General features: G+C 46.0%; 3 protein-coding genes across 11 annotated transcripts in view; 2 read left to right on the forward strand and 1 right to left on the reverse strand.

Annotated features, from left to right (window-relative positions):
- The first annotated feature begins 2488 nt into the window (after positions 1–2488).
- On the forward strand, positions 2489–15092 carry ANKDD1A (ankyrin repeat and death domain containing 1A). 3 transcript variants are annotated; one of them, XM_015638837.2, is made up of 15 exons: positions 2489–2764; positions 5140–5243; positions 5872–5970; positions 6532–6630; positions 7084–7188; positions 7429–7527; positions 7919–8017; positions 9129–9227; positions 9569–9667; positions 9886–9984; positions 10557–10655; positions 11969–12064; positions 13070–13271; positions 13954–14085; positions 14323–15092. In XM_015638837.2, the coding sequence occupies exons 1-15, from the start codon at positions 2575–2577 to the stop codon at positions 14382–14384; spliced, it is 1683 nt and encodes a 560-aa protein (XP_015494323.1). In that variant the 5' UTR covers positions 2489–2574; the 3' UTR covers positions 14385–15092. The 3 variants fall into 3 exon arrangements, with proteins under 3 accessions (XP_015494323.1, XP_033372816.1, XP_033372817.1); XM_033516925.1 differs by having other exon boundaries at positions 14023–14085; XM_033516926.1 differs by lacking the exon at positions 2489–2764 and adding an exon at positions 2916–3344.
- A 197-nt stretch (positions 15093–15289) lies between these two features.
- On the reverse strand, positions 15290–26236 carry SPG21 (SPG21 abhydrolase domain containing, maspardin). Of its 4 annotated transcripts, XM_015638842.3 has the most exons (10): positions 26133–26216; positions 24367–24529; positions 23031–23124; positions 19469–19630; positions 18589–18669; positions 17835–17980; positions 17276–17384; positions 16739–16846; positions 16236–16376; positions 15330–15940 (listed from the first exon to the last, which is right to left on the reverse strand). In XM_015638842.3, the coding sequence occupies exons 3-10, from the start codon at positions 23091–23093 to the stop codon at positions 15818–15820; spliced, it is 933 nt and encodes a 310-aa protein (XP_015494328.1). In that variant the 5' UTR covers positions 23094–23124; positions 24367–24529; positions 26133–26216; the 3' UTR covers positions 15330–15817. The 4 variants fall into 4 exon arrangements, with proteins under 4 accessions (XP_033372821.1, XP_015494328.1, XP_015494327.1 ...); XM_015638841.2 differs by lacking the exon at positions 24367–24529 and having other exon boundaries at positions 26133–26236; XM_033516929.1 differs by lacking the exons at positions 23031–23124; positions 24367–24529; positions 26133–26216 and adding an exon at positions 20102–21831.
- A 707-nt stretch (positions 26237–26943) lies between these two features.
- Positions 26944–27262, forward strand: part of CLPX (caseinolytic mitochondrial matrix peptidase chaperone subunit X) — a 19488-nt gene continuing 19169 nt past the window's right edge. The window contains exon 1 of one of the 4 annotated variants that reach the window (XM_033516924.1): positions 26944–27115. In XM_033516924.1, coding sequence (XP_033372815.1) covers positions 27097–27115 — 19 coding nt within the window. In that variant the 5' untranslated portion in view covers positions 26944–27096. The remainder of the gene's footprint in view (positions 27116–27262) is intronic. The other 3 variants (XM_033516923.1, XM_015638920.2, XM_015638921.2) reach the window with 3 other exon arrangements.

The following is a 27262-nucleotide window of genomic DNA, read 5'->3' on the forward strand; positions in this document are numbered from 1 at the left end:
AGTCTAAGATTTTAACACCATTCTGAAGATGGGGTCAATGTCTGGAACATATTGCAAAAAGGGCTCAAATTACCACCTCCCCCGTCATTCTTTATGCTACAACATTAGTGGAAAAATCCAAGAGCTCTTTTAGGTCTGTTAGCTAATAAATGGATCGCTAGGAGAATATTCAGTGTCGTTAATAAATCGTAACAGCATTCTGTACTTAGTATCAGCAGAAAGTCTTGGTCCCTTCCACCCCTGAACACATACCATTTTGGGAAGGACAGAAGGAACTGCCTACATTGCTTTTTTTTCTGCCTGCTGGAAGCATCCAAGCTCACAAACAGATGCGAACTCTCAGTGCATCTGCGCTATTCCTCCTCCGAGAACAGCATTAACCCACAGGAGAGCCATGAGCGACGAGTCCTGGCTGATTCAAGCTCTGGAAGACAATGACATTAACAGTGGCAGGTTAAATCCATACATCTTTCCATCCAAGGAAATTTCACAGCATAACAAAAGGCTAGCAAGAGCCAGAGGTTCAACCTAAGGCTGGGATGCACAGTACCTCCACAGTCCATGCAAGCAGGGATTATTCCCTGCCCTATTCAGGGCTGTTTCACCAGCCCCCAGGCACTAGGATACCCAGTGGGAAGGGCTCAGCCCTTCTCAGCCATTCCTGCTGGCGCCGTTCCAGTTTGTCTGAGGACACTTAAATATTCATCGAGAAAGAGCAAGACTCTGTCTTGCCGGGTGCACAGACTGCTCTCTGGGGAGACGGGACACCTGCCTTCTCCACTCCCTGCTCCATCAAATCATTAATTATTTAAAATAACAGGAAAGAGCAAGAAAAACTCTCCACACCAGACATGCTTGCAGCCTGTTGTTTACTGTGCTCTCTGGGGTCTTATGTGGCCTGAGGTTTGCATCTCCCCTCCGGCAGAAACAAGGATCAAGCCCAGCTTTCCCCTTTCCTCAGGGAGGATGTTCCACCTGCTAAGCTACTGTACAAAAGGGTTTCCCCTTTATCCAGACAGACCTTATGTTCACTTTTCCTACCAGAGACAGTGTCTTTTTTTTTTTTTTTTTTTTTTTACTTCAGTTTGAATAAAAGGCAAAGAAAACACAAATCCAAGTATCTGAGAGCAGCAGCTCTTCATAAACCTCCACACATTCTGTATTTGCTCAAGAGCTTAGGGTCCACCTCCTCATTTCACAGCCGGGCAGGCCATGCTGTAGTGGTCCAGCTGTATCAGAAAGCACTTGGCTACTGAAACCCTTGGTGATGGGTTTCAGTGAAATGGAAACCACCTCTGCCTGCCTTGAAGACAGTTCTGGTATAGCTGCGTGCACAGAGGGATGTTTGGAGAAGCAAAGGGGCTCTTATCTGCTTACCCCCAGGACATCGCCTGTCTCCCCCCATCTCCCAACACACCAAACGCCCCACGCTCTCTCAGGAGCAGCACGGATCCACACAAGGGTCCCCGAGATCGGGATGTACCCCAAAACCGTCCCGAGCCCAGGGAACAGACCCATCTACGCCCTGGACTTTATTGCTAGAGCAGGAAGCCGTGGCAGGTGAACAGCACTGGCACCCTCATGTGGTGACAGGCATCAGAGTGAGCTCACAGCCAAAATCAGCGATACACAGATACTTCTCCAGAGGGGCTTCTCCAGGGAGTCGTGACAAAGACCACATCTGTGGGCCAGCATGGTCTAGGCACGGGATACAAACCTGATGTTACCTCTCCTATCCTGAGACCAACAGCAAAGAATTACAGAATGGTCTGGCCTGCAAGGGACCTTAAGGATCATCCACCACCTTCCATGAGCAGGGACACCTTCCACTATCCCAGCCTCACTCAAGCTGGCCTTGGATGCTTCCAGGGATGGGGTTTCATATAAAGTCTCCTCGGAGTTGTCTCTTCTCCAGGCTGAACACCCCCAGCTCTCCCAGTCTGGCTTCAGAGCAGAGGTGCTCCAACCCTTGGAGAATTTCTGTGGCCTCCTCTGGACTCCCTCCAGCTGCTCCATGTCCTTCTTATGTTGGGGACCCCCAGAGATGGAAGCAGTATTACAGGGGGGGATTACTGTGGGGGACCCACAGAAACAGATCTGATTATCCCCCCAGCCTCAGATCACTCTGGTTTCTTCCTTATCATATTATCAAAACGTGGAACAAACTAAAAGATAAAACCAGACCAGACGCTGAAACTGGAGAATTCACTAAAACTCTGAGGGAAAAGTCCTTTTTCCCCCTCCTGCACCTGCTGAGGGATGCGTGGTAACACGAGCACCTCATTCCCGGGAAATATCAACCCCTGAGCCCTGCTTTGAGGGGAAAACAGAAACAAAAACACCCCTCCGTATTTCCTGCTGATTAGAAATCCCTCTCCTCCTCAATTGATCTGGAAACAGAATTAAATTAATTTTAAATTAAACCACCCATCACCTCGAAGCAGCAGCACTCAGCAGAGCGGCGCGGAGGTGGCGGGCGGCACCGGGCCGAAATGGCGGCAGCTGGATGTCCCCGCTCAAGTACTCCCCAAACGGCCCAAAAACGCCGTGTTTGACGGGAAATGGGCTTGTTTTATGATATTTTGCTTTAAAGAGCAGCAAAAGAGCAGCTCCGCTGCGACGAGGTGGCCTGCCAGGAGGCGGGGACGCGCCTGTCAGCCCGCCCTGAGGCGGCGGGGACGCGCCTCAGCCCGCCCTGAGGCGGTGGGGACGGGGCCGCTCTGTCGCGACATGGGGGACGATTTGGCGTCGGAAGGCGACACCCGTGAGTGGGGCCGAGGCGGGGGCTGCCCCAGCGGGGCAGGGTCGCAGCGCCGTGAGGGGCGATTCGTGTGGCGGGGGCGGGCGGGAACCGGCGGGGCTGAGGGGCAGAGCCGGGATGCCCTAAAAAATAACCGGACATCTTAAAATGCGTTCGAAAATGAAGCAGGTGGATAAACCTACCCGTGAATCAAGACTGCTGTTGCCCCAAAGCATCCTGCACCGCTGAGATGCTGCACATAACAGTGGTACCCCGCACTTGGGGTTTTTGACCCCCTTGGTCCCTCGGTTCCCATCCCATATTGTCTTTGTGTCCTGCAGCCCCCAGGTAGAGCCCAGTGGATGGGTTTTGCACGTTTCTTTGTATGTCTTTCACCTCCTTCGCTGCTTTTCTACATCTCTTGCATAATAAACTGCCTGTCAGTTGGTGCATTGCACTGAGGGTAAATAATTTAAAGTGTTTTCCACACTGTTTGTGATAACTAACTGAATTCCTATTCAGTAAGCTGTGAAATACCCTGGAATCTGAGCTTGAAAGAGGATGAAAACTGCTAAATATCCACTGAAGTGTTGCTGTTGGACAGGTACATGCCATGATGAGGAATGCATTTACACTTAGAGAGCTTAGGGATCTTAAGTAGGAAACTCAGACCATCAAACTGTTACTCATGTGTTGCTGAAAATAAATGAATTGTGGCTTCTACAGCCTTAGCGATGCCAGATTTGTTACTACATCTTCACAGCTAGTGCAAAGGATAGTTAAGGTGGTTTGGCATCTCTTGAAAATTATGCTTTGTGTGACCATGAAATGTAAGAACACATTTCTGTCACCTGGAGAGCAGGGTCAGCAGAATTTGCTTAATTGAAATATAGGATTTAGTCCACTGAAGGGAGATAAGCATGTGCAAGGAGGTGGTATGTGTGTAGCCACTGGTGTTAATAATTAGCAAAAACTCAATGTGTTTTTCACAACTTCTCTTGACATTTTCTCTCAAGTGAAGGGTCCATGCAGGGTGAAATGCAATCCTGTTGACAAGGTGATAAGAGAGTCTTAGTATACAGTATAGGAAATCCCATTTCTTGCAGAAATCAGTGTCCAAATCCTACTGCCTTCATTGTAGCAGCAGGTCCAGCACTCTTGAATACTCATTCTCAGATGACCGTGTCTGGTATTAAGTGGATAAACACACTATTGAATGATCCTGTTTAGCATTAAAATTTGTGTTTTTCTTGAGCTAAACTTTTTTGTTTGAGGGCAAGGGGAATGGAAACTGCAGGATGAGATTATACCTCTGTTGCTCTAAGAGTCCACGGTAGGGATGCCTTTCTTCTGAGCCCTCTGAGGAGATTAACAATGCTATTTAGTCAGCAAGTACCCTGTTTGTCTCCCTCAGCATGAGTGGGAACAGTAATATGTTTTGATGCCTTTTGTATGGCATGTGGTTAGTATGCAGTTGATATGTTGGAACAAACTGAAGTTGCATTGAGCTCCTCAGACTGCAGCCTGGGCTCTGCAGAAGTGTAGAAGAGAGCAGAGCATCTGGGCCAGCTCTCCAGTGGGATGTGACAGGCCAAGGGTCTGACTCAAGCACTTCTTGAAAGAATTCCCCAAAAGCACTAGGACAGAGACTGAGTCCAACAAATGCTGACACCAGCCTTGCCAAAAGCCTTCAGAGCCTCCCTGTTGGGCTGTGGCAGTCACAGCCTTGCTCTTGTTTCTTGGCAGAAAGGTTTATTCGATCAAGGAGAAGATTGCTCGGGCAAGGCCCAGCATGGAGAGTAAACATTCTTAAATTGTGCCTAACTGTGCAGGACAAATTCTGCCAGTCATGGTAAATTATGTGCAGAACTGCCATGGTTTATTAAGAGATGCAACACTAATCACAGGCCAGGCTGGCAGTTTTGTGCTGCTTGGCTGGTTCAGGTTGCCTGGAGGGGGACCATGTGTAAAGGCCTCCTTGTAGAGTAGTGGGATGTAGGTGGAAGGATGGAGGAAAGGGTCTGTGTCATCTCTGAGCCTTCACACTGACTCTGGGCCTCAGAGGGTGCCCAGAGGATCTGGACCTCATGGATCAATAGGTTTTGCAGCTGGAGCAAATCCATGCACAGAGACATTGAATTAGAAGAGAAGTGGGTAGGACTGGAAGAGTACTGATGCAGCACAGGGGTAGTCAGGGAAGGAGAGACAGTGGTAGAATATAAATCCAGCAAACATGCCAACATCTGTAGGGCTGGGATTCTTGCTGGAAGAATTTTCCTGCAGTCATCCTTCCTTGAAGCCACAGGGGATGGTGAGATGAAGGGGAGGTTTGTTGAAGCATGCTGCTCCGTGATCCTTGCCAGCACTGTTTTAATGCTCACTCTTCTGCTCTACTGCAGTGCTTCAGTCAGAGAAGGAGTTCCATGATGCAGCGAAGCGAAATGATACAGCCAGGATGGAGGAACTCATCAGGAGAGGAGTTGACATCAAAGCCAAAAACAATGTAAGTCCTGGGTTTTTCCACCTCCAAGCTGCAGGAAGTGCTTAGGGCGTGTTTCAGAACTGCAGCTCCTTAACACTACTCGTCTCATTAACTACTTAATTTGTCAAAGCTTTAAAATACAACACCCAGTGCCAAATAGGGCCTGTGGCAACCAAGAAGTTTTCACAACACACTGAGACCCCCAGGACTATCATCCTGGTCACACTGGAAAGCTGCAAGTGCCAGATAGATATGATGGCCATGAAAGGCTTTGATTTTGCTTTCTCTGTACAGTAAGACTTGGGACAAACTCTTGTTTCTGGTGCAGGTCTTTCCTTGTTAACTAGTAGGTTCATGGAGATACAGGATTGCACCTATCCCTAGTGTTTCTGTCCATTTATGGTCAGCAATGTTCTTAACTCTGTGCTATCAATATAGTCCAGAACTGCAGTTCCTGAATAGAAGGTGACTAAAACCTGTCTGCCTGACAGGAGAACAAAGACAGAGGGCTGTGTCCAAAGCAAACTCTGCACAGTGCAAGAAATTCTGGCTCCGTAGATGGCTAAGGATATTTTGGCCTTCAGAAAGGCTCTTGGATACACACACTCTACTTACATCAGCCTTCCCTGCCTCTGTCCTTCCCTTCCAGACAGACCGGACTGCCCTGCACTGGGCTGCAGGAGCAGGGAGCGTGGATGCTGTGCGACTGCTCCTGGATCACGATGTCCCCGTGGATGATGAAGACAGTGTACAGAGGCGACTCTCCCTTGCATGTGCTGCAGATGTGTTCGGTGCTGGGGCAGCACCAGGGACTGGGTGCAGTTACAGACTGCACCTTAGCCCTGGGTGGGTGGCACAGGGTGGCACGCTGCACCTGCTGAGCGAGGGGCTGGAACAAACTTTGTTGGCACATGTGTCTGTGCTCTGTATTTTGGCCTTTTCCTTGCATGCACAGTGTAGGCTGGTAGAATCTGTGAAGTTTTCCATAGAGCACGGGGATGCTTGGCTTCTTCTCATTGTGTTGATGGGGCTTGTGGGATGACAGTGACAGCCAACAAGTTTTCTCTGCCCCATACAGCCAGGCTAATACACACCAATAAATAGGTAGTAGCTGCGAAGAAGCACATCTCTGCTCAGTTGCTGTGTAACAGGGATAATAGTAATTGGAGAAAGTGCAACTAAAAAATATACCAGTAAGAAACAAATAGATTTGGAAAAATTAATTAAGCTAAGAGGACAGCTTCCCTCCAGGGTGAGGATGGTGGTGTCTGCAGTTTAACTGTAAGTATCTTTCTTCTTTTTTGCCCAGTTTGGAATGAATGCACTTCTCCTGTCTGCCTGGTTTGGCCACCTCCGAGTCCTGCAGATCCTTGTCAATGCTGGGGCCAAGATTAACCGTGTCAATAGGGTGAGGGTCTCCCCATGTGGATCCATCACTTGGCTCTAGACAGTGTTGGGGGACAGAGAGAGGTTTACCTGTGGGCTCAGTCATGTGTGACAGCATCTGCTCTGGGGACTGCCATCTGCATTCTGACTTATCCCTGAAGCAGGTGTAATAATTGGAGCTCAGGAGGGAGGCACACAGCTTCCTTACCTCATGTTTGTGCAGTGCTGATGTGGAAGCTGTTAAAGAAATGGGAAATGGGTTTAGTGAATCAGCAGTCCTTGTATTCTAAAACAGACCTTGTCTGGGAAAAGGTATTTCAGTCATAACTTGCTGTCTACAGCACAAGGAAGTTTAGCCCTAGAGGTGCAGGGAGGGATGAAATGGCCTTTTGCTAACAGGAACAGGTTGCCAAAAGAGACTGACTGTCCCACAGTATTGAACTCATTAATGAGCAGTCCTTTGTCTCCTCTCCAGAATGGCAGGAATGTGCTTCACTGTGCAGCTCAGAGGGGACACATCCAGGTCATAGAGTTCATCATGGAGAACTTGGAGGACGTGTGTGTGGATGAGACAGACAAGGTAGGAAGGCTTTTCACAGCTTTGTTTCATGAAGTCTGGTGTTGCTCTGCTGAGCTTAGCAGGAATGTTGCCCTTGGTCTTGGGAAGAGAATCAGAGTCAGATGGTACTCCAGAAGTCTTCCTGCAGAGTGAGCTTAGGGATGATGGGGATTCTGGCTCTGGTCAAGCTTCTTGCAGCAGATGATCTCATCATGTGCTTTCTGAGCCTTATGGATTGTGTTTCTCTGTTTCCTTTCAAAGATGGACAGGACAGCGTTTCACCTGGCCGCAGAGTACGGGCAGCTGGAGGTGGTGGAGTTCCTCATTCGACTGGGTTGTTCTCACAGTGCCAAAGACAAGGTACAGGCACAAAACCACATGCAAGGGAGGTGAAGTGCAAGGATTAGGGGATGTGAAAACCAGGGAACAGAATACCAAATGAGGTTGTTACTATGGCTGTGGTATGTCAGGGTTTTTCTTCCCTATTCATTTCAAGCCATTTTCTTGCTTAGTTCATGATTTCTCTCCAGGGCTTTTCAGGCAGGATACACACCAAGCCTGGTGGACCATGCTCCAGTTGAAGGTAGGAGGGTTTCTTCCCTCGCTTCTGCAACTGTAGGAAGATTGCTTCATATTTGTGCTACTGGTTACAACCTCCTTTTCAGACATACTGGATATACTCTGCAAGGTTGTGGTATATGAACACTCAGTCCTGTGAGACATATGTTTATGGAGTAATGTTTACTTTCAGGAAGAAAATACAGCATTGCATTTAGCTGCTAAAAATGGACATCTCTCTGTGCTGGAGAAGATTATAGATGTCAAAGTGGACCTTGATGAAAAAAACTCGGTAAGTACACTTAAATTAAGTCAAAACCACATCAGTTTTGCCCTTTCCTCCCCAGAAATACTCTCCTGCCACAGTCATCAGGCTGAAAAGCCAGTATTGACAGGAGAGGCCTAGAAAATAGCTGATTTTATCTAAAGCCTGTGTGGGTAAAGGCAGGTCACACTTGCAGAGTATTAGTGAAAGTTGACATCCGTCTTGGACCAATTTCCAGCTTTAAAGTGTTGCCTTTTCTTCCTGCTCACCTACCTTATCACTCCATTTAATCTCCCTTCTCTCCCTGACCCTTGCACATTCAAGTGCCTAAATGGTTATTGAGTGTGTTTTAAACTAAACTTCACCGTGCTTTAACATATTGACTTAGTCACTAAACATATGGACCTTCTGTTTGAGATCTCTCTTTTGACAGATCTGCTCTGGCAAATGATGTGGCTGGAACACAGTTAATGACTTAGATAGCAAATATTGGTTTAGTATCACTATTATTTATTCCAGGGCACACTCTCAATTAAGTTTATCAGCATTTTTTTTAGTTTTATTTGGTTACTGTCTTTGAAAAGTGTATTTGATTGTGATTAAGATCTGAAGGAAAGGGGGAGCCACCTTCTGTGGTAACTGGCAGCATTTGTCTACTCCTGCCCCTTGTGCAAAGAGCAATAATAAAACCAGATTAAATCACTTAGGAATTCTGCTTGCTTGCTTCTGTTTTCTTGTAATGAAGTGAGCTGCAACCCTCAGAAGGGAAAACCAGTGATAGAGGGTCACAGGTTTCCAGTTCTGTCTCTGGACTATTCCAGGAAAATGGTTTGTCTTCACTGTCCATGTGAAATCCTTTTTGGTTTATTGATGGGCTGGAGGGGAGGAAAGATGGTGAACACGATGTCTGTCTTGTGGCCCACAGCCAGTGACATTCAGGACATAGCAGTACTCTGGTATGTCCAGGGCAGATAATTGTGTCCTGTATTTTTGTATCAACTGGAGATCCCTGGCCCTCAGAACTAGTACTGTAACATGTCATGGATTCAGAAGATGGGGTAGAGTCTGGCTCGTTCTGCTGCTCTGTCTCAGCCTTGTCCACAGAAGTATTCCTTGTGTCCTTTCTTGCCTCATGCAGGAAGGACTCACAGCTCTGCACCTGGCTGCTGAGGGAGGACACAGCCACTGTGTGAAGCTGCTCATGGAAGCAGGTGCTGATGTCAATGCCCAAACCCAGGTAAGCTCCATGGAGGTGATTCCATTCCCAAACCCTACTTGGTGGATTTATGCCCAGACCTGTGGCTTCCCATCTCCCACTACAGAGAGAGGTCATGTGGATCCCTGCATTCAGGAATAGCACAGGGAGTTTAGAGGAAGGTAAACGTGGTTTTATACAAAGAGGCAGGTGAAGCGCTCTGGGACTGGTTTGGTTGTTAACAATCTCCATTAATTTGTCATTACTGGGCCATAGGACTCTTGCAGGAGGGAGCAGGGAGCACTTTGTGGGTGGTTTGTAACAACTACAGCCTCTGGGAAGAATCCCTGAGTAACACTCCTCTCTTCTGACTTCCCTCTCAGAAAAAGATGAACTGCCTTCATTATGCAGCACTGCATGGCTATGAGGAGATAGCCAGGATCCTTATGGGTGCAGGAATCCACACGGATGCTCTCAATCATGTGAGTTCCTCTCAATGTTCTCACCACTAATAAAAAGGTAAAACCAGTTTGTGGAGCTGCTCAAGAGCACAAAGCAGCTCTGGACCAGTGCTGCAGTATCCCCATCAGCCCCCAGTGCAGACTGGCAGCTTTGATAGAACAGAATGTGCTGGGCACAGCGTGGTCCTTTCAGTGCTATGAGCTAAGCTCTCCCTAAGTGCAGGATCTTCTTTCCACAGCAAAATGCATCAGCAACACACATTGCAGTCCTGCAGAACTTCCCAGCCATGGTGAAGCTCTTCATCAGTGCAGAATGTGACCTTGACATTCCAGATAATGTAAGACTGCAGCTCCTGTTCTTTGTGTTTGAAATGTGAACCATTTTCATGGGGGATTTTATCACCTTGGGGACAGGATTAAAGAGGGGTACTTTAAAATGTGGAGAACCTGGAAGTGCATCTTAGGAAATGTGAAACCTGTGAAATGATTTTAAGTGTTGCAGTGAGGTAATTGCTTGATGGTACTCAACATGAGGGCTGTGCTATGTCCCCTGCAACACTGCATAATCAAGCCCTCTCTTCCTTGCTGGAAGCAGGTAGGAGAAATTTCAAGATGCAAGATATTCTGCAAAGTGTTTGGAGGGCTGAGAATAGGAAGCAAGCCTGGAGGTAGCTGGTTGTCTCACTAGACTGTAATTTTCTGAATGAGAGGCTGTGTGTGGCTTGTTTCAATTAATCTTCATACTTGTAGTGATGTTCTCTCCTGATGATACTATAAAATTGACACATTTTATGTTCAATTTTACTGGTTTCCATTAAACAGTCCTAAGGCTCCTCCTGGTAGTGTTCTGTCCTTCCATCCTCACACTTGTCATTCTCTGAAGTGTAGTCCTTTCTCCCTCCTTCTGCAGAGGCAGCAGACCTCACTCCACATCGCTGCAGAGCACGGCAGGCAGGACATTGCTGAGATGATTCTCATTGCAGGAGTTAATCTGAAGCTAACTGACAAGGTAAAGGTCTCCATGGGTGAAACACATTCTGTGGGAGTTTGGTGGGAAAATACACACAGATAATCTTTGCTAATGTCTTTCATCATTTTCAAGGAAGGCTAGTAATATTGAAATTTGGATATTTCCAGGGATAAGCCCTTAAAACACAGCTGAGTAGGTTATTTTGATATGTTTTCCAGGAAAGAAGTGACAGGTTCTTAGGTAAAAAATACATAACACAATGAGCAACACTTTCCTTCTCAAAGTTGTTGTAGTTCCTTCTATTTGTACTATCATAAACACTAATATCAAAGATTTCCTCAAATAATGATAGGTAATATACCTGAAAAATTACTGCATGCATGTTCTGATAGGTTGAAATTATCTGTTTGGTATAGATCTGGCACAGTTCTGGGGCATTTGCCATCTAATAAAGCCAACAGAATGAATTGCAAGAGGCCTGAAAATGTAGTATGTGCCCAAAAAATGCTGGAGGGCCTTGGGCAGGGATTAAAATAGTGTTTGCCATTTCCAGTGGGTTAGAGCAAGTGCAGACCTGAGGCCACCTGGCTGAACTGGCCTTCAGTTGTGGTGAATGCTTGTCACCTTTCAGCACTCTGTGGAACTGCAGTGACACTCAGCACAGGGAACCCATTCACACTTTTCTGTATGAAATTTGGTTTCTGCTCACATCTGAGGCTAGAACTGTTCTTCCTTTTATGCCTGGTGTCTGGGCTGGCTTGCTTTCCTTCATGCAACTTTCAAATCTTGTTCATTTCTGCCTTCTGATTTTAGATAGAATTACAAATCTCCCCCTGCCCAAACCAAAATCATATTCATGAAAGGAACATAGTCACATTTTCATAGCCCATCAGCCTGTGCTTCTCCTAGGAGACCATTTCTAATCATGTGTATCTGGAGCCTATAAAGTTAATGAGGTTGTATAAATCACTTTGGTTTCATGTGTCAGCAAACCTGCTGTGCAAAAGGCTATGAAATACTTTGGACTGCAGAGCTAAGATGGTCCTCTGATGGTTGCTGTCATGCCAGTGGTTTGAAGAAAACTTTTCCAGTGGCTCCTGCAAAACAGGCAGATCCCTTGTAGCAACAGAGGAGATGCTGCAGAGCCTGGAAAACCACTCCCTGTGTCCTGAATGCAGGAGCTTGACACCAGCTCACATCTGAAGTGTTCACAGGTGGAGAACAGGTCCTGGCTGGGTGCATTACTCAATAGTTCATGTGCCTGCTGCTGCAGATGCTGGCTGGGCATGGAGATTGTCCATGCATCAATGGTGCAAAGTCTTTTCCAGCTCATTTTCCCTTTCTAATTTCAGCAAGGGAAAACATCTCTGGATGTTGCTGCCCGAGGCAATCACATCATCTTGGTGGACATGATTATCAAAGCTGATCGGTTTTACAAATGGGAGAAGGTGAGCAGCTTACACAACAGCTCCTCTGCTTTCTCCTGTCCCTTGAGACTTCACATACCAGCTGCCAAAGAAAAAGAAATACAGGACATCCCATGACAGCCTGACCTCTATTTTCATCCCCTTAAGAAAAACAGAAGTCCTCACCATGCCAACAGCATCTAATTAAGGCTTTCCTTATTTAAAAAGGCCTCTCTTATTAGAAATACTAGGCAGCACTGATGGGAATAGGGGTTTCCAAAAATTAACAGCTGCTCCCAAAGGGACAGAACTAATTCCTCTTCCCAGAAGGAGAAACTGTCAATGCCCTGAGTGGGAAAATGCTTGGCCTCAGGTCACCAAAATGGGATTTTGAGAGTTTTTCAGCAGTGGAAGGAGACAGCTCTGGTTGGAGTCATACAACCAATTTCTCCCTCAAAGTGCAGCCTCTCAGCCCCAGTCTCCCCTCTGAAACCCTTCTTACCCCAAGCCTGTGCCCAAACCAAGCTGAGCAGAATGAGCTGAAAGTACAGACTAATGTTGCATCCCTTGCACATTCTTAAGATTTTGGTTGTCTTCCTATAGCAGATCTCTAGAAGGGGAAGAAAAGGAAGGAAAGGAGGGCATGTGCCTGTGGCTCAGGTGCAGCTTTGGGAGTGGTTCTCAGTGTATCAGGCCTTTGCATTGGCTTCCCATGCAGCCCTAGAGAATGTCATGCAGCCTCTGCAGCCTGGCGTGTAAGCGCTGTGAGCACGAGCGGAGCTGATGTTGCAGGGAAGCAGATTTAATTGAATGATTCTGCCCCAAACCCCAGATAAAAGGCAGTGTGGAAATTCAAATCGTGATCCAAATGGGCTTCCACAGGGAAGTGGCCATTAACAGCGTTTTAACCCTGATGAGCACAGAGTGAAATGAGAATAAAGAGAATAAAAAAAATGAGCTGTCCCAGAAGGGACTCACAGGGACCACAGAGCTGAGGATGTGGGAGGCTGCAGAACCACATCTGACTCCCCTGTTCTGGCTTTGCAGGACAACCTGAACAGCGGCTCTGGCTCGTGGGTGGCAAAGCACTTGACCTTTAAGCAGGATCACAGGCTGGAAACACAGCACATTCGCTCAGTCATGTGGAGATTAGCCACTAAGTACCTCAAACCCGGGGAATGGAAGAAGCTGGCACATTACTGGAAATTCACAGATGACCATATTAGGGCCATTGAGCAACAGTGGACAGGTATTAAAAAGCTTCCTTTCTTGCCTTGGATTTTGGTTCTAGGAGATAAAGCTGCAGTAAAGAGCAAAGAATGAAGAAAACCAGTTGGTTTATTTGAAGCAACCAAAGGATTAGGTTAAAAATTCTGGTTTTACTGAATGTGGAATTAACTACACACTGTAATTTGTCTAGGAATAAAGCACACAAGCAGGGGAATTAGTGGTTCTTTGCTCGCTCCTTATGAGACATTTGGCAGGCCTGCGAGTTCTCGCTACAATTCTTGTTCTATAGAACAGAAGAAACTTGCTGGTTTTTTTCTTTTGAGTAGCAAGAAGGCAGTGAAGTGAATTCTTTAGCATTTAAGAAATACATTAGCAGAAGCAGGGTCTGAGGGTTAGAAACAGATCATTGCTAATTTGGCTACTGCAAGAACTCTGTAGTATGGATGATGTGAGCAAGGGGCCAAGCTGTGCTCTGAAGGCAGAGACTCTATTGCCATGAAGGGCTGTGCAACAAACCCCAGCTCAGCCATAGCCACTCCATTAAGTTCCACACAAATCCAGCAATCACATCACAACCAGGAATTAAAACTTTGCTTTACAGCCTCCTAGTGAAATCCAGAGAGGAAGGAGGGGTGTGCAAACCCACCAGGGCAGAAATCTGCTCTGAGAGTGTGATTTCATCTGTGGTTTGATCCTGCCAGGCACTAAAAGCTACAGGGAACATGGCCACAGAATGTTGCTGATCTGGCTCCATGGTGTGATCACTGCAGGAGAAAATCCAATCAAGGGACTGTATGAAGGCCTGGTGGGGATTGGGAGAAGAGGTTTAGCAGGTAATACTTTTGTCTTCCTTCAATGCACACTGAGCATTAGTTGAATTAATTTACCCAAACTCTGTGCTTAGACAACGTACACAGAGGAAAACTTAATGAAGCCAACTCACATGAGCTGAAAGCACCTGCTCTGCCCCCTTGCTTCCATTGCATGCAACCTCTTTCTCTTAAGTTTGAAAATGAACAGATCCTGCCATGGCTTTATTTTTCTGTGCAGCAGATCATTCTCTCTTACAGAAAGTATCCGGAAAAAAGCAAATGCAGACTCCACCTCTCCACGGAAGTGCACAGCAATGTAACACCAGGAGCATCCTCAGCTGGTCTTAGAGCTACAGGAGAAACACTTCTCTGCTGCTCAGAGAAGGCAGATGCAACCTAAGGGCTTCTTGACACAAACTGCTGGCACGGCTGCATCCTTTTGGACAGGGATTGACAAAGGTAAAACAAATGCTCATGGTCAAAAATGCCCCTACACAGAAGGGAGATTTTTATCAGCAATTTCAAATGGTCTGGGTACTGTAACGAGTTTGGTGAGTGAGCCTTACTTGTCATACTGGATCAGGAAATATTAGTTTTACTGTAACTTGTCTACAGCACATTTTTGTATATAAATTTTCAATTGTCAAGTTTTTAAATTAATGAGGGCAAAGGCTGTTTTCAGGAATGTTCTTTACTTCGCTTATTTGTGAGGGATGTCTTATTTCTTAGCATGTCCATACACTCCCACCATAAGAGAACTTTAGCAAAATCAAAGCTACTCTTTGTTCTTTTGGAACCTGAGGGGGTTGTGATCTTTAATACTTTGACTCTTCACAAAATGTTTGAGAATATTAACATAAGCTGTTTATAAATGTACATTAACATATCCTGTTTATAAATCAAATAGGTGACTAACCTTTTCAAAACATCTTTTCATTTGTCATGTAATCCTTCATATTTATTTTTTACAGCATCTCAAGGGGAAAATAATGTCTGTATTTCAATAAATCTAGATTTCACCCTTTCAAGTTATATCTTGTCATCTTTATTAAAAAAACACTACAGCATTCTTTCTTAGAGCTAAAGCAGTACAATCTTAAAGCTTGAGAGGAATTCAAGCAGGGGGTGGTGGTTTTCTTAATTTCCAGAGGTGTTTGTAGAGGCAAATCAGGACTGCAGTGAGCTCAGCTGCTGTTTTCTTGGAGTCAAAACAAGAGACACTTGCTGAAAGTGAAGTTTTATTGAAAACCATTTTTAAGCAGCAAGAAAGTTAAAAATTCAAATGCTTTATTTCAAATAGAAACAAACTAACAACACAATGTACCAAGCAAGTAAGTGATGGCAACGTTGACACTTAAACATCTTTTAAATCAAATATTCAACAAAAATATATGTCAGCTTATAAGTACACAATCTGCATGTGGTAATATATACAGCCAAGTGAAAAATATAAAAAGAAATACCGTTCTGCTTAAGAACATGATATAGTGAAGACTTTGGTAGAAAAAAATGTCTTTATTTTTAAAAGTGTAGTCTTCAAAGATGCTTCCTTGAATCCAAAGACTAAAAATTAAACAGATCTATTCCATTACACTGCTGGAGGTTGCTGTTCACGGGTAGTTCACTGACTTGATCCAGTTGGAATCACACAGTGATAATCGGCTAACAGAAGGGAAAAGGCAGAGTGGGAACAGTTGATTGTACACAGGAAGACCACCAAACCAATGCCTCTGTTTCACTGGCACTCCCAAGCCTACTGCTCTTCTTGCTCGTTGCTGGTGTGAAGGCTGATCTTCTGGACTTCCAGCTCTTCTGCACTGACCATGGAGGGATCGATGGCTGCGTACCGGGTCCCGTGGAACTGCAGCAAATGGATCTGTTGGACATGGGAAATAACACAGAAACAGGTGTAGGAGCAGTGTTTTGGTAAAATAGAAACATTCCTTCTGAGTAACTTTTGTCAGGGTGAAACCATGGCTCTGGAGTACAAGAGATCAGAGACAGAAAACCCCCAAAGCTGGCCCAGCATGGACACAGCTGCTCCCAGCCCTGCCCTTTGGTATCAGCAGCACAGAGCACACAGGGAAGTTAAGAAACAAAAGCAAGCTCAACAGGAGTTTCCTTCTGCTGTTGTGGCTAAACACTTTAATTGATTGAATTCAGTAACTCACTTGAATGTACAGGTTGACCTCAGCACTCCTGCAGAGGTAGGGGAAGTTGCCTCCTGTTTTGAGGTGAGCTCTTCTGGCATTAGGGTAAAGCTTATACATTTCTTCTTTTGCTTCTGTTGAAAGCGCGCTTTGGTCGAACACCTATGGAACAAGTCCCAGCAATGAGTTCTGACCCTCATATTTTGTTGTTACATCAGATTGGTTGCATGCTGCTCCTAGAAGAGCCCCTCAGCTTCTTTGTGGAATGGTGAATGAAACAGAAAACAAGTAAACCTGGGTGCTGAAAGCTAGAAAGCCAATACTGTAATACTGAAACATATGGCTTAGAATATCTAATTCATAACTTAGCACAGAAAAGTCACAGTGTTGCCCAGTCAGCAGAAGGCTTCCCTAAATAGGAAGTTACATGCTGCAAATGCTTGCTAAGTTGGTAACTGAATATCATGGCTCCACCTGCCAAAGGGAGGAAATAGTGTTTAATTAAAAAATTGAGATTCACTTACATCCATAATGGTTACAGGGATGTCTCGGATTTTGTGAGGTTCTACATAGGAGTTCTGGCAGTTGAGGGTGAGTCTTGAGGCCAGCTCACTCTGGCCCAGGCTCTCCAGCTTGCAGTAGAGAGAAACACTGATTAACAACATATTTCACTGCAGGAAGTTAATGCAATATTAATAATACAGACAAAGAGAAGATAGCTTTAAAGGGACGAAGGTTATAATTCCAATTTAATAATACTCTGCATGAGACAAATGCCTAAACAACATTCCCCCAGAGCATGGCCTACAGATCTATCCCAGCATTTTCTCTTTTTCCACCTCAGTGCCTCAACTCCTCTTGATTGACATAAACAGAACTATGGTAGAGGGTCAGTGAATCAGTTAAACTGCTGGAGCAGTGACAGTCAACACCTGCTAAAGATCCTCTTCTCATCCCTCCCCCTTCAATCAGAGAATGAAGAAAGCAGCAGAAATATCCACAACCTGCCACTCACAAACTACAGAGTGACACCACAGCCATCAGAGCACAGAGCCACCTACCCTGTCCACCATGAAATCGATCCCGTCAGCCATTTCAGGATCTAGAGGACCAGATGCAAAATTCCCAAGGACAATTTTTTTCAGCATAAAAGCAGGCATCAGCCAAAAGCTAAAACAGAAAAAAGATGAAAAAGTTTATCTTCAAGCACCAAGGACTCAACATCAATATGCTGTATTGTAAGTGCTTTCTTTCCTTGCACAGACTTCGTGTTTTAACTTCAAATCCTTGAAAAAACTTCTAGTTACATGGCAAAAACATAATTTAAACAAGTGAACAACACTCTTCTTGCTCTAAATGGTTTTGTTAGACAACAGGCAGAGTTATTAAGTCTGACCACACATCCACAGAGGATCACAAAACAATTTGTCTAATTCCACACTCTCAATTGTTAACATTTCCATTCTCCTTGTGGTGTGCTTTTAGAAGTCACAAGTATTCCATCCTACACCTCCCTCCCCCAGGCCAGAAGCAGGTTAGACATATATCCAACTAATCAGTGTAACATTCCATTGCAAAAAAATAATGCCATGAGTCTGCTTGCTTGTCTGTCTTCTTTACCTGTTTGCTGTCCACGTCTGATTGAAAATGGAAGTGTCACTAAAGGCATTACACAAGATCAGAGATTGAACTCTGGGAGATTTGTGAGTATATTCAGCAAATTTTTGAGCCAGAAAGCCTCCCAGAGAAGCTCCAAAAAGGTGAACCTAATGCAAGGGAAAAAAAAATTGAACCAACAAACAGATGATGAAATGTGATCTTTGAGCACAGTGCTTCGTTACAAAAATAGGTCACTCAAGTTTACCTTGTCCTTATAACCCACTTTTTGAAAGAATCACTGTTCCATTCATCTCCTGGTTTTATGTGCAATATAAATGTGATAAATACTAACAAAGGGAACTGTTTCCCACAGACTCACAGTGCCAATTTCTTTGTGTTCATCAAGCTTAAGAAAAAACCCCAACATTTCACTTTGTTCTCTAAAGCTATTCCAGCCCAAGAGACTTGACTGTAGTGTTCTCTACTGTGTGAGTTAGGAAGGATAACTTCCACAGTATCTCACAAAAAATGGAGTTAACCCACACAATTTAATAGGCCTGGAACAACAGTTGAATTTAGGCCAAGTATAACAATTTCCAAGGGCATTCACCTTCAAAAATAAACTAGTTTAAAATGTGAAATTGCAACACAGCCTCTTTATTTATAGGTGCTATTTTTGTATCCTATTTTTTGCACTGGCTCTCAAATGAGACTGTTTCAAACATCAGGTTTTTATTGCAACACTTTGTCCACTTCCTTGTCTTGCAGCACTCACTTTATCCAGCTGAAGGTGGTCTAAGAGTTTCCTGAATCCATCACAGAACTCGAGGTGATCCCAGTACACTGGATACTGCAACTAAAATAACACAAAGTTAGAAAAAACTGGCTAAGATCAATCTGCTTCAAAGTTGTACCAGTTTTCACATTAAGACAGCACCGTGCCTCTCCCATGTTATGAAGTTCCTCTTCAAGGTCCCCAGAGCCAGAAGGTGCCAACACCTCCCCCTCTGTTACACAAAAACACACCAAGTGCCACAGAACAGAGTTTGCTGGGGAAAGTGCAGCATTGTCTCACTCTGGGATCAGTGGGAGGGGAGGCTGGAATGGTTCTTCAAGTGATTTTGTAGTGTGGAACAGATACAGAAATCATTAACTGCTGCAAAGGACAGCAGTACTCCTAAAGCCAGGCTGTTTAATATATTGTACAAATCAACACTTCAGCTCAGGAGATGAGAAGCCCCAGATGAGCAGGCTGGTAGGATTTAAGGAGTGAAACAGCATCTGCAGCTATTATATAGTCTGAGAACCACGTTATCCACCATCCCTATGGAAAACATGGAAACCCTGAACTAATTCATTTGTTTGCCTCAGGGCTAACAAAGATGCAGCTGGAGGCAAAAAGTACTTGTGTCCAGGACACACAAGGAGAAAAGCTGGCTGATAAGTCAACAGTGTGCACACACAAGGTTTTGGGTAAATGCTGCCATGGACATATAGCAGATTCCAGCCTGGATTCACATGCTAACTGTGCAGTGCAACTTAGCACAAAGTTTTTTGGTGGATTCCCTAAGTGAGAACTAAGTTCATTGTCCAACCTCTAATCAGAGCAACAAGCACAAGTACACCACCTTTGACACAGGACTCAGAATACTCACAGCAATAACTCTGTAGCCCCATCCAGTCAGTGCCAGAATTTGCTGGAAAAACACATCTGCAGTTCCACTCACAGGAGGGAGAAATATGAGTGGGCAGCGAATGCTCCTCGGTCCTGCATCATACAGCGACCAGACTTTACTGTCGTCATCATCTACTATTATCTGGAAAGAGAGGCACAGAGGGGAGGAGAAACACAAAACAAGTGAGGTTCTTCAGCTTCCAGGATGGCTTCTAGAAATCTCCAACTTTTAGTAAATGTTATAATACCCAAGACTTTCTTTTATTCTTCTTCACAATAGCTTTCAGGCTGTTTTCTAATTGGAATGACAATGTGGCTACAGCTGGAACAGAATTGTGGCCACACACCATCAGACAGATTATTTTGTGCATTGTGACATAAGCTGGATAAACTGCAAGCACAGGAAAGGTGCCACCGTGCTCAGGAGAGACACAGGAGGTCAGTTCAGGGTACCAAGAGCAGCAGCTGGAAGAGCCAGCATTGCCCTAGGGACAGCTTTTTAAACAACCATTAATATTTGCATCCACAGACAGAAGATGTTACAGGTCTGGAACCACACAGGCCTGTGGAATTAAGCAGCTATCACCAAGAGTTATTGATCTGAAACACTTACAGTTGTCTGCCAGAAAGAGACACACACAACTCCCAGGGCAGCACTGCAAGGCTGACCTGGAGGGAAAAATGCTTCCATTATCTGGCAGCATCTCAGGAGCATCTGGATTGCCCAGGACACACAGCTGGCTGAGGGAGATTACTCACATACAGGTGCTATCCTTAATGAGCAGCTCCTCATACAGTAGCACAAGTCCTAGCATAATTAGTACCTTCAGAAGTGTTAAGAATTGTGTCTTCTTTTCTAGCAGCACCAAAGCCTGACTTGTTTCGACAAGGCCTGTTCTACCAGAAACTGCTTTCTATACTCTAGATGTTCTTTCAGTTCCACAACCCAGCAGAAGCTGCATCTTGTACCAGATTAACAAGCAGAAACCTCTAGGGAAAGCCTGAGTCAAGCAGCCAGAATGCATCTCTCCTCTGTATCAAGATTTTATAGCTTTTTGAACAGTAATATACAAGCACAATTTGCTTTTTCAACCCAGCAGTTAAGCTTCTCAGCAATCAGAGGAGAACAGTGTATCACAAATCAGATTTGCTTGACTAACAAATCTGCTCCTAATAAAGCCAGTATTTCAGGCTCTGGGAGCATGTGAGGAATCACATGATAACGTTGTTTTCTAAAGTCCCTATAAAAAAAAAAGACAGATTGCATACCAGAGCTTCCAGACCACTGAAACCATTTAAACATAAACCATTTAAACATAAAGAGCATGTACAAAAGCCCTTCCAATCCCCACAACTCCTTCCCCACAACCCCTGGGCTCCAGCCCTTGCTGTTCTTAGCTGTCATTCCATCAGCAATGTGGGATCCACTCAGGGTGGCAACTACCAAGTTTACCTTTAGGAGTATTTCCAAAGGCAGACTGTAGTCTTTGAAATAACAACACCAAAGTCAGTTCATGCCAAGAGAGCTGAGGCTGAGAGGTGACATTTCTTTCCTGGAGCTCAGACAGTGAATCAATGGTTTAAGTACCTGTTCTGGTTGATTTCTAGGCACATGCTGGACAGTTAACTCCAGCTCCTGAGCTGTGTAGGCAGCAGTGTGGTTAACTCCTGACTTGGGAGGTCACCAACCTTTTTCTTTTTCTGGTTGATCCATCAAGATCAGCTACAATTCACATAGAAGATAAAATCTGCACTGCCTCAAAACAAAGACTAGAACTTTTTAGCAGGGCCAGGGTGTCCCTTGATAGAAACTTTTAGGATGCACTCAGATAAGGGAATGAGTGGTATATGCAAATGGAGGCACACAGGCAAAGCAGGAGATTTGGTTAAAAAATGTTATTTTCTGTGCTGTACTTCCTATATCTGACCAGGGCAGGAAGGAGAATGGAGCTGTGCATTTCCTGTGCCTGTCAGGAGAAACATCTCAGCATATTCTCAAACAAACTGCTCTGGCTCTGCTTCCTTAGGTTGATCTGACAGCAATTACCAAGGCTGGTCACTTCCTCCTCTGTACTGCACATGCTTTGCACTTCTGGGGGGATAATGCAGGAAAATGTATTCCCAAAGACTGCTTCAGAGATTAATTACATTTTCAAATTGGGCTTTTTTTTTAATTCTTTCTCCAATAACCAGGACTAGTTAGTTTATTTCTTCATACCCCACATTCACCACTGTGGCATCATTTGCCTTTTGAGGAGACAGCAGAACTCAAGAGGGTGAGGCATTCCCAAATCTGAAGGTCACCAGGTCACCATCAGCTTCAGCTTACACACGTCTCCAGTTATGAAACCCAGAGCACTGGCAGCAGCTGAAGGCAGTGGCTGCTGGCACTGAGCTGCAGCAGGTTCCCTTGGAACCACGACCTCCAGCTCCTTCCATTCACCACCTTGCATCCCATAAAGCAGAGCCTCAGAGCACCCACACATCTTTCTGCTGAAATCCTGGCCCCTGGCTTTGGTGACCCAGTGAGGCATTGCCTGAAGGCAACAACAGAGCTCGTGGGGTCAACAGCAATGCACCTTTCTTATCTACAGAAGACACAAACTGGCAAAAATTAATGAGAATCCTACAGCCCTCCCCTAAAGGTGCTTCTGCAGCTCACACAGTCATCCAGATAAGGGAACCACACCAAAGTCAGCTTAGCCCAAAACCAAACTATAACACACCTCAGGCTAGACAGGACACTGCTGCTCTGCCTGTCACTGTGACCGTGCTGGCAGCAGCAGCAGGGTGCAAAGGCAGGGCTGTCTCTCTGTCTGGGCAGTCTGGGCTGCTGCAGGTCACTCTGTAACCACAGCCCCAGCAAGCCTGACCTGGGTACAGGAGTGCTTTACTGGCTCAGGAGTTACACAGTGCACTGCATGCCCTCTGCCACTCAGCACGCAGGGAGCTGGAGCCCTGCACACCTCAAACATTCCTCTGTGGCTCAGTGAAAGGAAGTGGGGAAATCCAAGCAAGAGGAGAAAGTGGTTGGACAGTGTGATTAAGCAGAAGGAACTGTCTGGGTTTTTCCCCCCGTGGTTAAGGATATTCCCACTCTCAGGACTCTGTGTGCAGCCTGACTGCTGGGAAAGTGTCTTTGGACATTGCTTTGGCCTGAGGACAATGGGCAGGAACACTGGAGGTGGCTCTGGCAGCTCAGTCCAGTGCACCCAGGCAGCTCTGAGAGTGATGCCCAGCACACACCACTCCCTTGGAGCCCCCTCCTCAGGCATGGCTGGCACCAGGACGGCAGCTGCTGCTGCCATGGCTCACAGCTGCAAGTCTCTGCTCCCCACCACAGGCAGAAGTGACCTCCAAGGAGCATGTGAAGATGAAGGGGGTGCTTTCATGCACTCACATGACATGTGGGACAAGAGTTCAGGAGATAAAGCAGCTCAGTAGCACAGCCACTGCATTAACATAACTGCTCTGCATTAACTACACTGAATCTCTTCCCCTAAAAAACGAGAGGAGATATTTCACCCACAAGATGTCCATACCTTTTTAAGAGGAACTGTGCTTCTGAACCAGTTATAGTCAGGAGAGACTTTAATCTCTCCCATGATGTTTAGAAAAAACTCAGTTTGGGTCAGCCTGAAAAAGAGAAAGAATGAGAAATCAATACCACAGTTTCACCATGGGCAGCTCTCGAAAGCTGTGCTATGTAAATAAAGCAGTGCAGGGTGATTTGCTCTTATCAGTCGATGGCACTACCTCTGACTCACACTAAGTTCACTTTTGCTCAGTTTTCATCAAACCATGCAATTATTCTCCCAAGAGGCAGTCACCTGACTGCCTTACTGCACCAATCTAATTATGATGCTTATGTAGCAGCATTCCCGTGTGACAGCTGCAGAGAAAGTCAATTGTGTTGTAGGCTGTAAGTGGCTTCAAAACCTAAAGCATGTTCTTGGTTTGTTTTAACTTGATAAGGCACTCCAAGTTTACAGCTAATAAATATTCATACAATTCACTCAGGAATTCACACCACAGACATAATTTCATGAACCTACTCAGTATTCAGGTCACATTTTTCCATTTGAGTATAACTGACCCAAACATGTCCCAAAACACATCAGGATCCAAGGCTTAATTTACAGAAAATCCTCAAAATTTTAATTCTTTCCACACAGAAGCAGACTCTTATCAGGAGTTACCAATGAAAAAATCCTTGAAGCACACCAATTAATACAGCACAAATTGATTCTGAGTTGGGTCCACATAGGAATGCCACTAATTCACTCCCCAGCCAGAATGGCCAAGCATACATAATGAGTATCTTATAATACTCCATTAATTAGTAATAAACACTGAGGTAAGCTCCAAGATTTAACTGTTTGGGTTTTTTTTTTTAAGCAGCAAGAGACCATTAGCTTCCATTTATACAACAAATGTCATCAAACACTTCTGAAGTTTGCAGACTCAATAGCTTTACCCTGAAAGCCAGCTGCCTTGGGAGATTATTTTCATGCATTCACACACAGCACTGAGCATAGAAAAACAAAGAAACTTCTGCTCTTGTTACTAAACAGTTGCCAAGTCTAAATCAATAGGTTTTGTTTCTTAATTCTTCATAAAATAAGACCTTGTTGTGTTCTGTGAGTCACTCCAATTCACTTGTCCCTGCAGGAGAGCTGCTGGTGGGCAGCTTAACCAGTTTCTGGGGTTACAGCTGGATTAACAGTTAGTTACAATTTCCTCATCTTTCAGTCTTCATTTACCATTTTCCAAGTGCAGAAAATTTGCATTTTAAAAAGGAAAGTACTTTCTAAATTGCATGACAAACACACACCTTCCATAGAGCACAAGCTACACCTCACAAACCTATATTCTCACCTTTGAACCGATGTTCAAAGGTTCAAGGTGGGATGTTCAGCTGTGTGGCTGTCTCAAATTCATGTGGTTTCATTTTGGTGCTTGCACCGACTGTTCTGCTCTCTATCAAAGTCTGGCAGCAGGTAAAATTACACCAAGGGTAACAAATGTCAATTCCAACAACCTGCAAAGCAGAGCAGGTGCAAGGATGCTTTCATGGGCTGGGGGACAGCAGTCACTGGAGCAAGGAAACCACGGTTCTGACAAATTCCTTTCCATAACCACACATCAATGGCTTTCTAAAAGCTCTTCAGCAAACAACAGTGTGACAAACAAATTACAGGAAATGCCTTAAAACACACATTATCTTGGACTGTTACATTGGCAGGGACAAGAAGCAGAAGTCACAGTCAGGGCCCCACACGGACACAGAGGCGCCGGAGGGGGAGATTTTTCCTGCTGTTCACCCTGGTTGCCACAGAGGGTTGGCAACCTCTTCCTGCTGTGATCACCCCACTACTTCTGCCACCCCAGTCTTTCAGCACCCTTAAGCTAATTGCTGGGAGCTGGGAGCACAGAGCTGTGACACTGCAGTTGATAAAAAAGGTACCATGCAGTGGACTTTGTGCTGTGCCTGTACCATGTCTGGTACCACATTGAGTTTAGAGTCCACCTGAAACCCAGATTTTGAACTTCCCAGTTCACCTGTTACCACTCATGGAAGTGAGCCATTGGCCACTAACACCTGGGCTGATTTCCACCAGCTTTCTTCTAAAGGAGCATCTGTAATCACCACTCCTAAGGGCTGCCTTCCTTTCCAGGCAAGAGGGAACTTGGATTAGAGAATGCCCTCTTACTGAGATGGGGTTTTTTTGGTTTTTTTTCTCCCTTGCACAGAAACACAGCATTAAATTTGTACACACAAATGCTCATATTAGCTATGTGTGCTTTCCAGCCACAGAGAAACAGAACCATGAACTCAAAACTGATTCAGCTCCTGAAGGTAACTCAGACCACAAAGAGCCTGATGCTGGTCATGATCAGCCTCTAAACACCCAAGTTTCATTTTTAGTAAAACAAAATAACCTGAAGAACTTTAACCTCTTAAAAAGAATTCCCCTGAAAGAAGAATCACCTATGGATGTGCTCAGAGCACTTTGTAATAGTCTCCTTGTGAGTTATTCCACTGCACTGATGACATATTTCATTCATTATTGATTTAAAAAGACAATGAGAAAGAAGATTTATGGGTAACTGGGATATGGCAGCAGCACCTTCCCCTCTCCCCCAGCGCTGCTCCCACCAACCCTGCCCCACGCTGCCCACCGCCCCCAGCCCCTGCTCCTTCCTCCTCAACCACATTTGGCTCCACAGCTTTGCAGGGAGAACGGGACAAAAGCCCACACCCCAGCTCAGGCTTTCCCCTCTGCAGCACAGGCTGAGGCAACCCCTTCCCCCTGTGAGACCCCCAGTAAATGGAGCCCCAAGGCGAGGCTCTGGGCTCCCTACGGGGCCACGTCCCGACCGTCTCCTCTCCCTCCCTCAGGGGCCGCAAAGACCTCGCTCCAGAGCCCAAAAGACATCCCCCGCCCCGCACAGTCTCCCGTCCCCTCCAGCGCAGCTTTTCCAGGGCTGACACGGTCCCGAAGGAGCAGAGACCGCCCCGCTCGCCTCAGCGCCCACGCGGCCCCTCAGAGCTCCCTCGTCGGTGCGGGGCGCTGAGAACAGGGGCAGGCCCGTCTCCACAGCGATGACCGCCGCCTTCCCCATCAGTGCTGGGCGCTCACCGGCTGGCAGGGCGCGGGGACGAAGAGCAGCAGGAGCAGGAGGAGGATCAGGAGCTCCGGGGCCGCCGCCGCTCTCCCGCCTCCCCCTCCCGCCCCGCGCGCCCAGCCGGGGGCACCCGCCGCCCGCCACTTCCGGGTGCTGCGCAGCGCAGCCCACGTGACCCGTGGGCGGAGCGGAAATAGCTCCGCCGCCATCGCTACCGAGGCGGAAGTGAGCTGGGCGGGCGCCATCGCTACCGAGGCGGAAGTCACGTGCCCCCTGTTTTAATTCATGTACTAATTTGCGTTGGAAGGGACTTTTTAAGACTCGTTTTGTTCCACCCACCACGGTCAGGGACTACTAGAACACGTTGCTCCAAGCCCCATCTAATCTGGCCTTGAACACTTCCAGGGATGGGCCGCAGCTTCTCGGGTAATCTGTTCGCTGCGAGGCAGTTCAGGTTAATTGAGATGAGCGACAGGTGATACTGAGTCATTCCTCTAATGAGCAGGTGGAGTCAATTAGCCCTGTTTAATTGGTATGTAATAAATAGGAGCCGAAGGTGAACTGAAAGAAACAGACGCATAGTTACCTGCAGTTATAGGTGTGTTCTTTGTAAGGCATGCCAAAAAGATACAGTTCATTAGATAATATTTATACCATGCTCTTCCCTGCTTGAAGACCACCCCACAACACGCGGCATCATTCTGTATTCGCTCCCAAAATCGCTTCAGTTTACCTGAAGCTTTCCTGCTCCCGTCTCAGCCTGATCTTTCACGAAAGGCCTTTAAAAAAAAAAAAACAAAAACTTTCTGTGATCAAAGGGAAATATTCCTCTCATTCTATATTCGGGAAGAGGAAACACCTGGACGGTGTGCCTAGGAGTGACTGAGCGAGTCCCGGGACGCTGCCGGTCGCAGACTACATTTCCCTCAATGCCACGCGGCGCCCACGGAACCAATCACTGCTGGCACTACACTTCCCATGAGACCCCGCGAGAAAGGTGCGTTCACACGGGGCGGTGTGCGGCGCGGTGCCCGCTGGGATGTGCAGTCTCGCCGTGACGCGCGTTGCCGTCACGGGGGTGTTACCGGGGCGGGCGGGGCCGGACCGCCGCCAGCGAGGCCTTGTTGGCGGCGGGGGGAGCCGG

This window comes from Parus major, chromosome 10 (genome assembly GCF_001522545.3).
Source record: "Parus major isolate Abel chromosome 10, Parus_major1.1, whole genome shotgun sequence".
In the NCBI taxonomy this organism is placed as follows: domain Eukaryota; kingdom Metazoa; phylum Chordata; class Aves; order Passeriformes; family Paridae; genus Parus; species Parus major.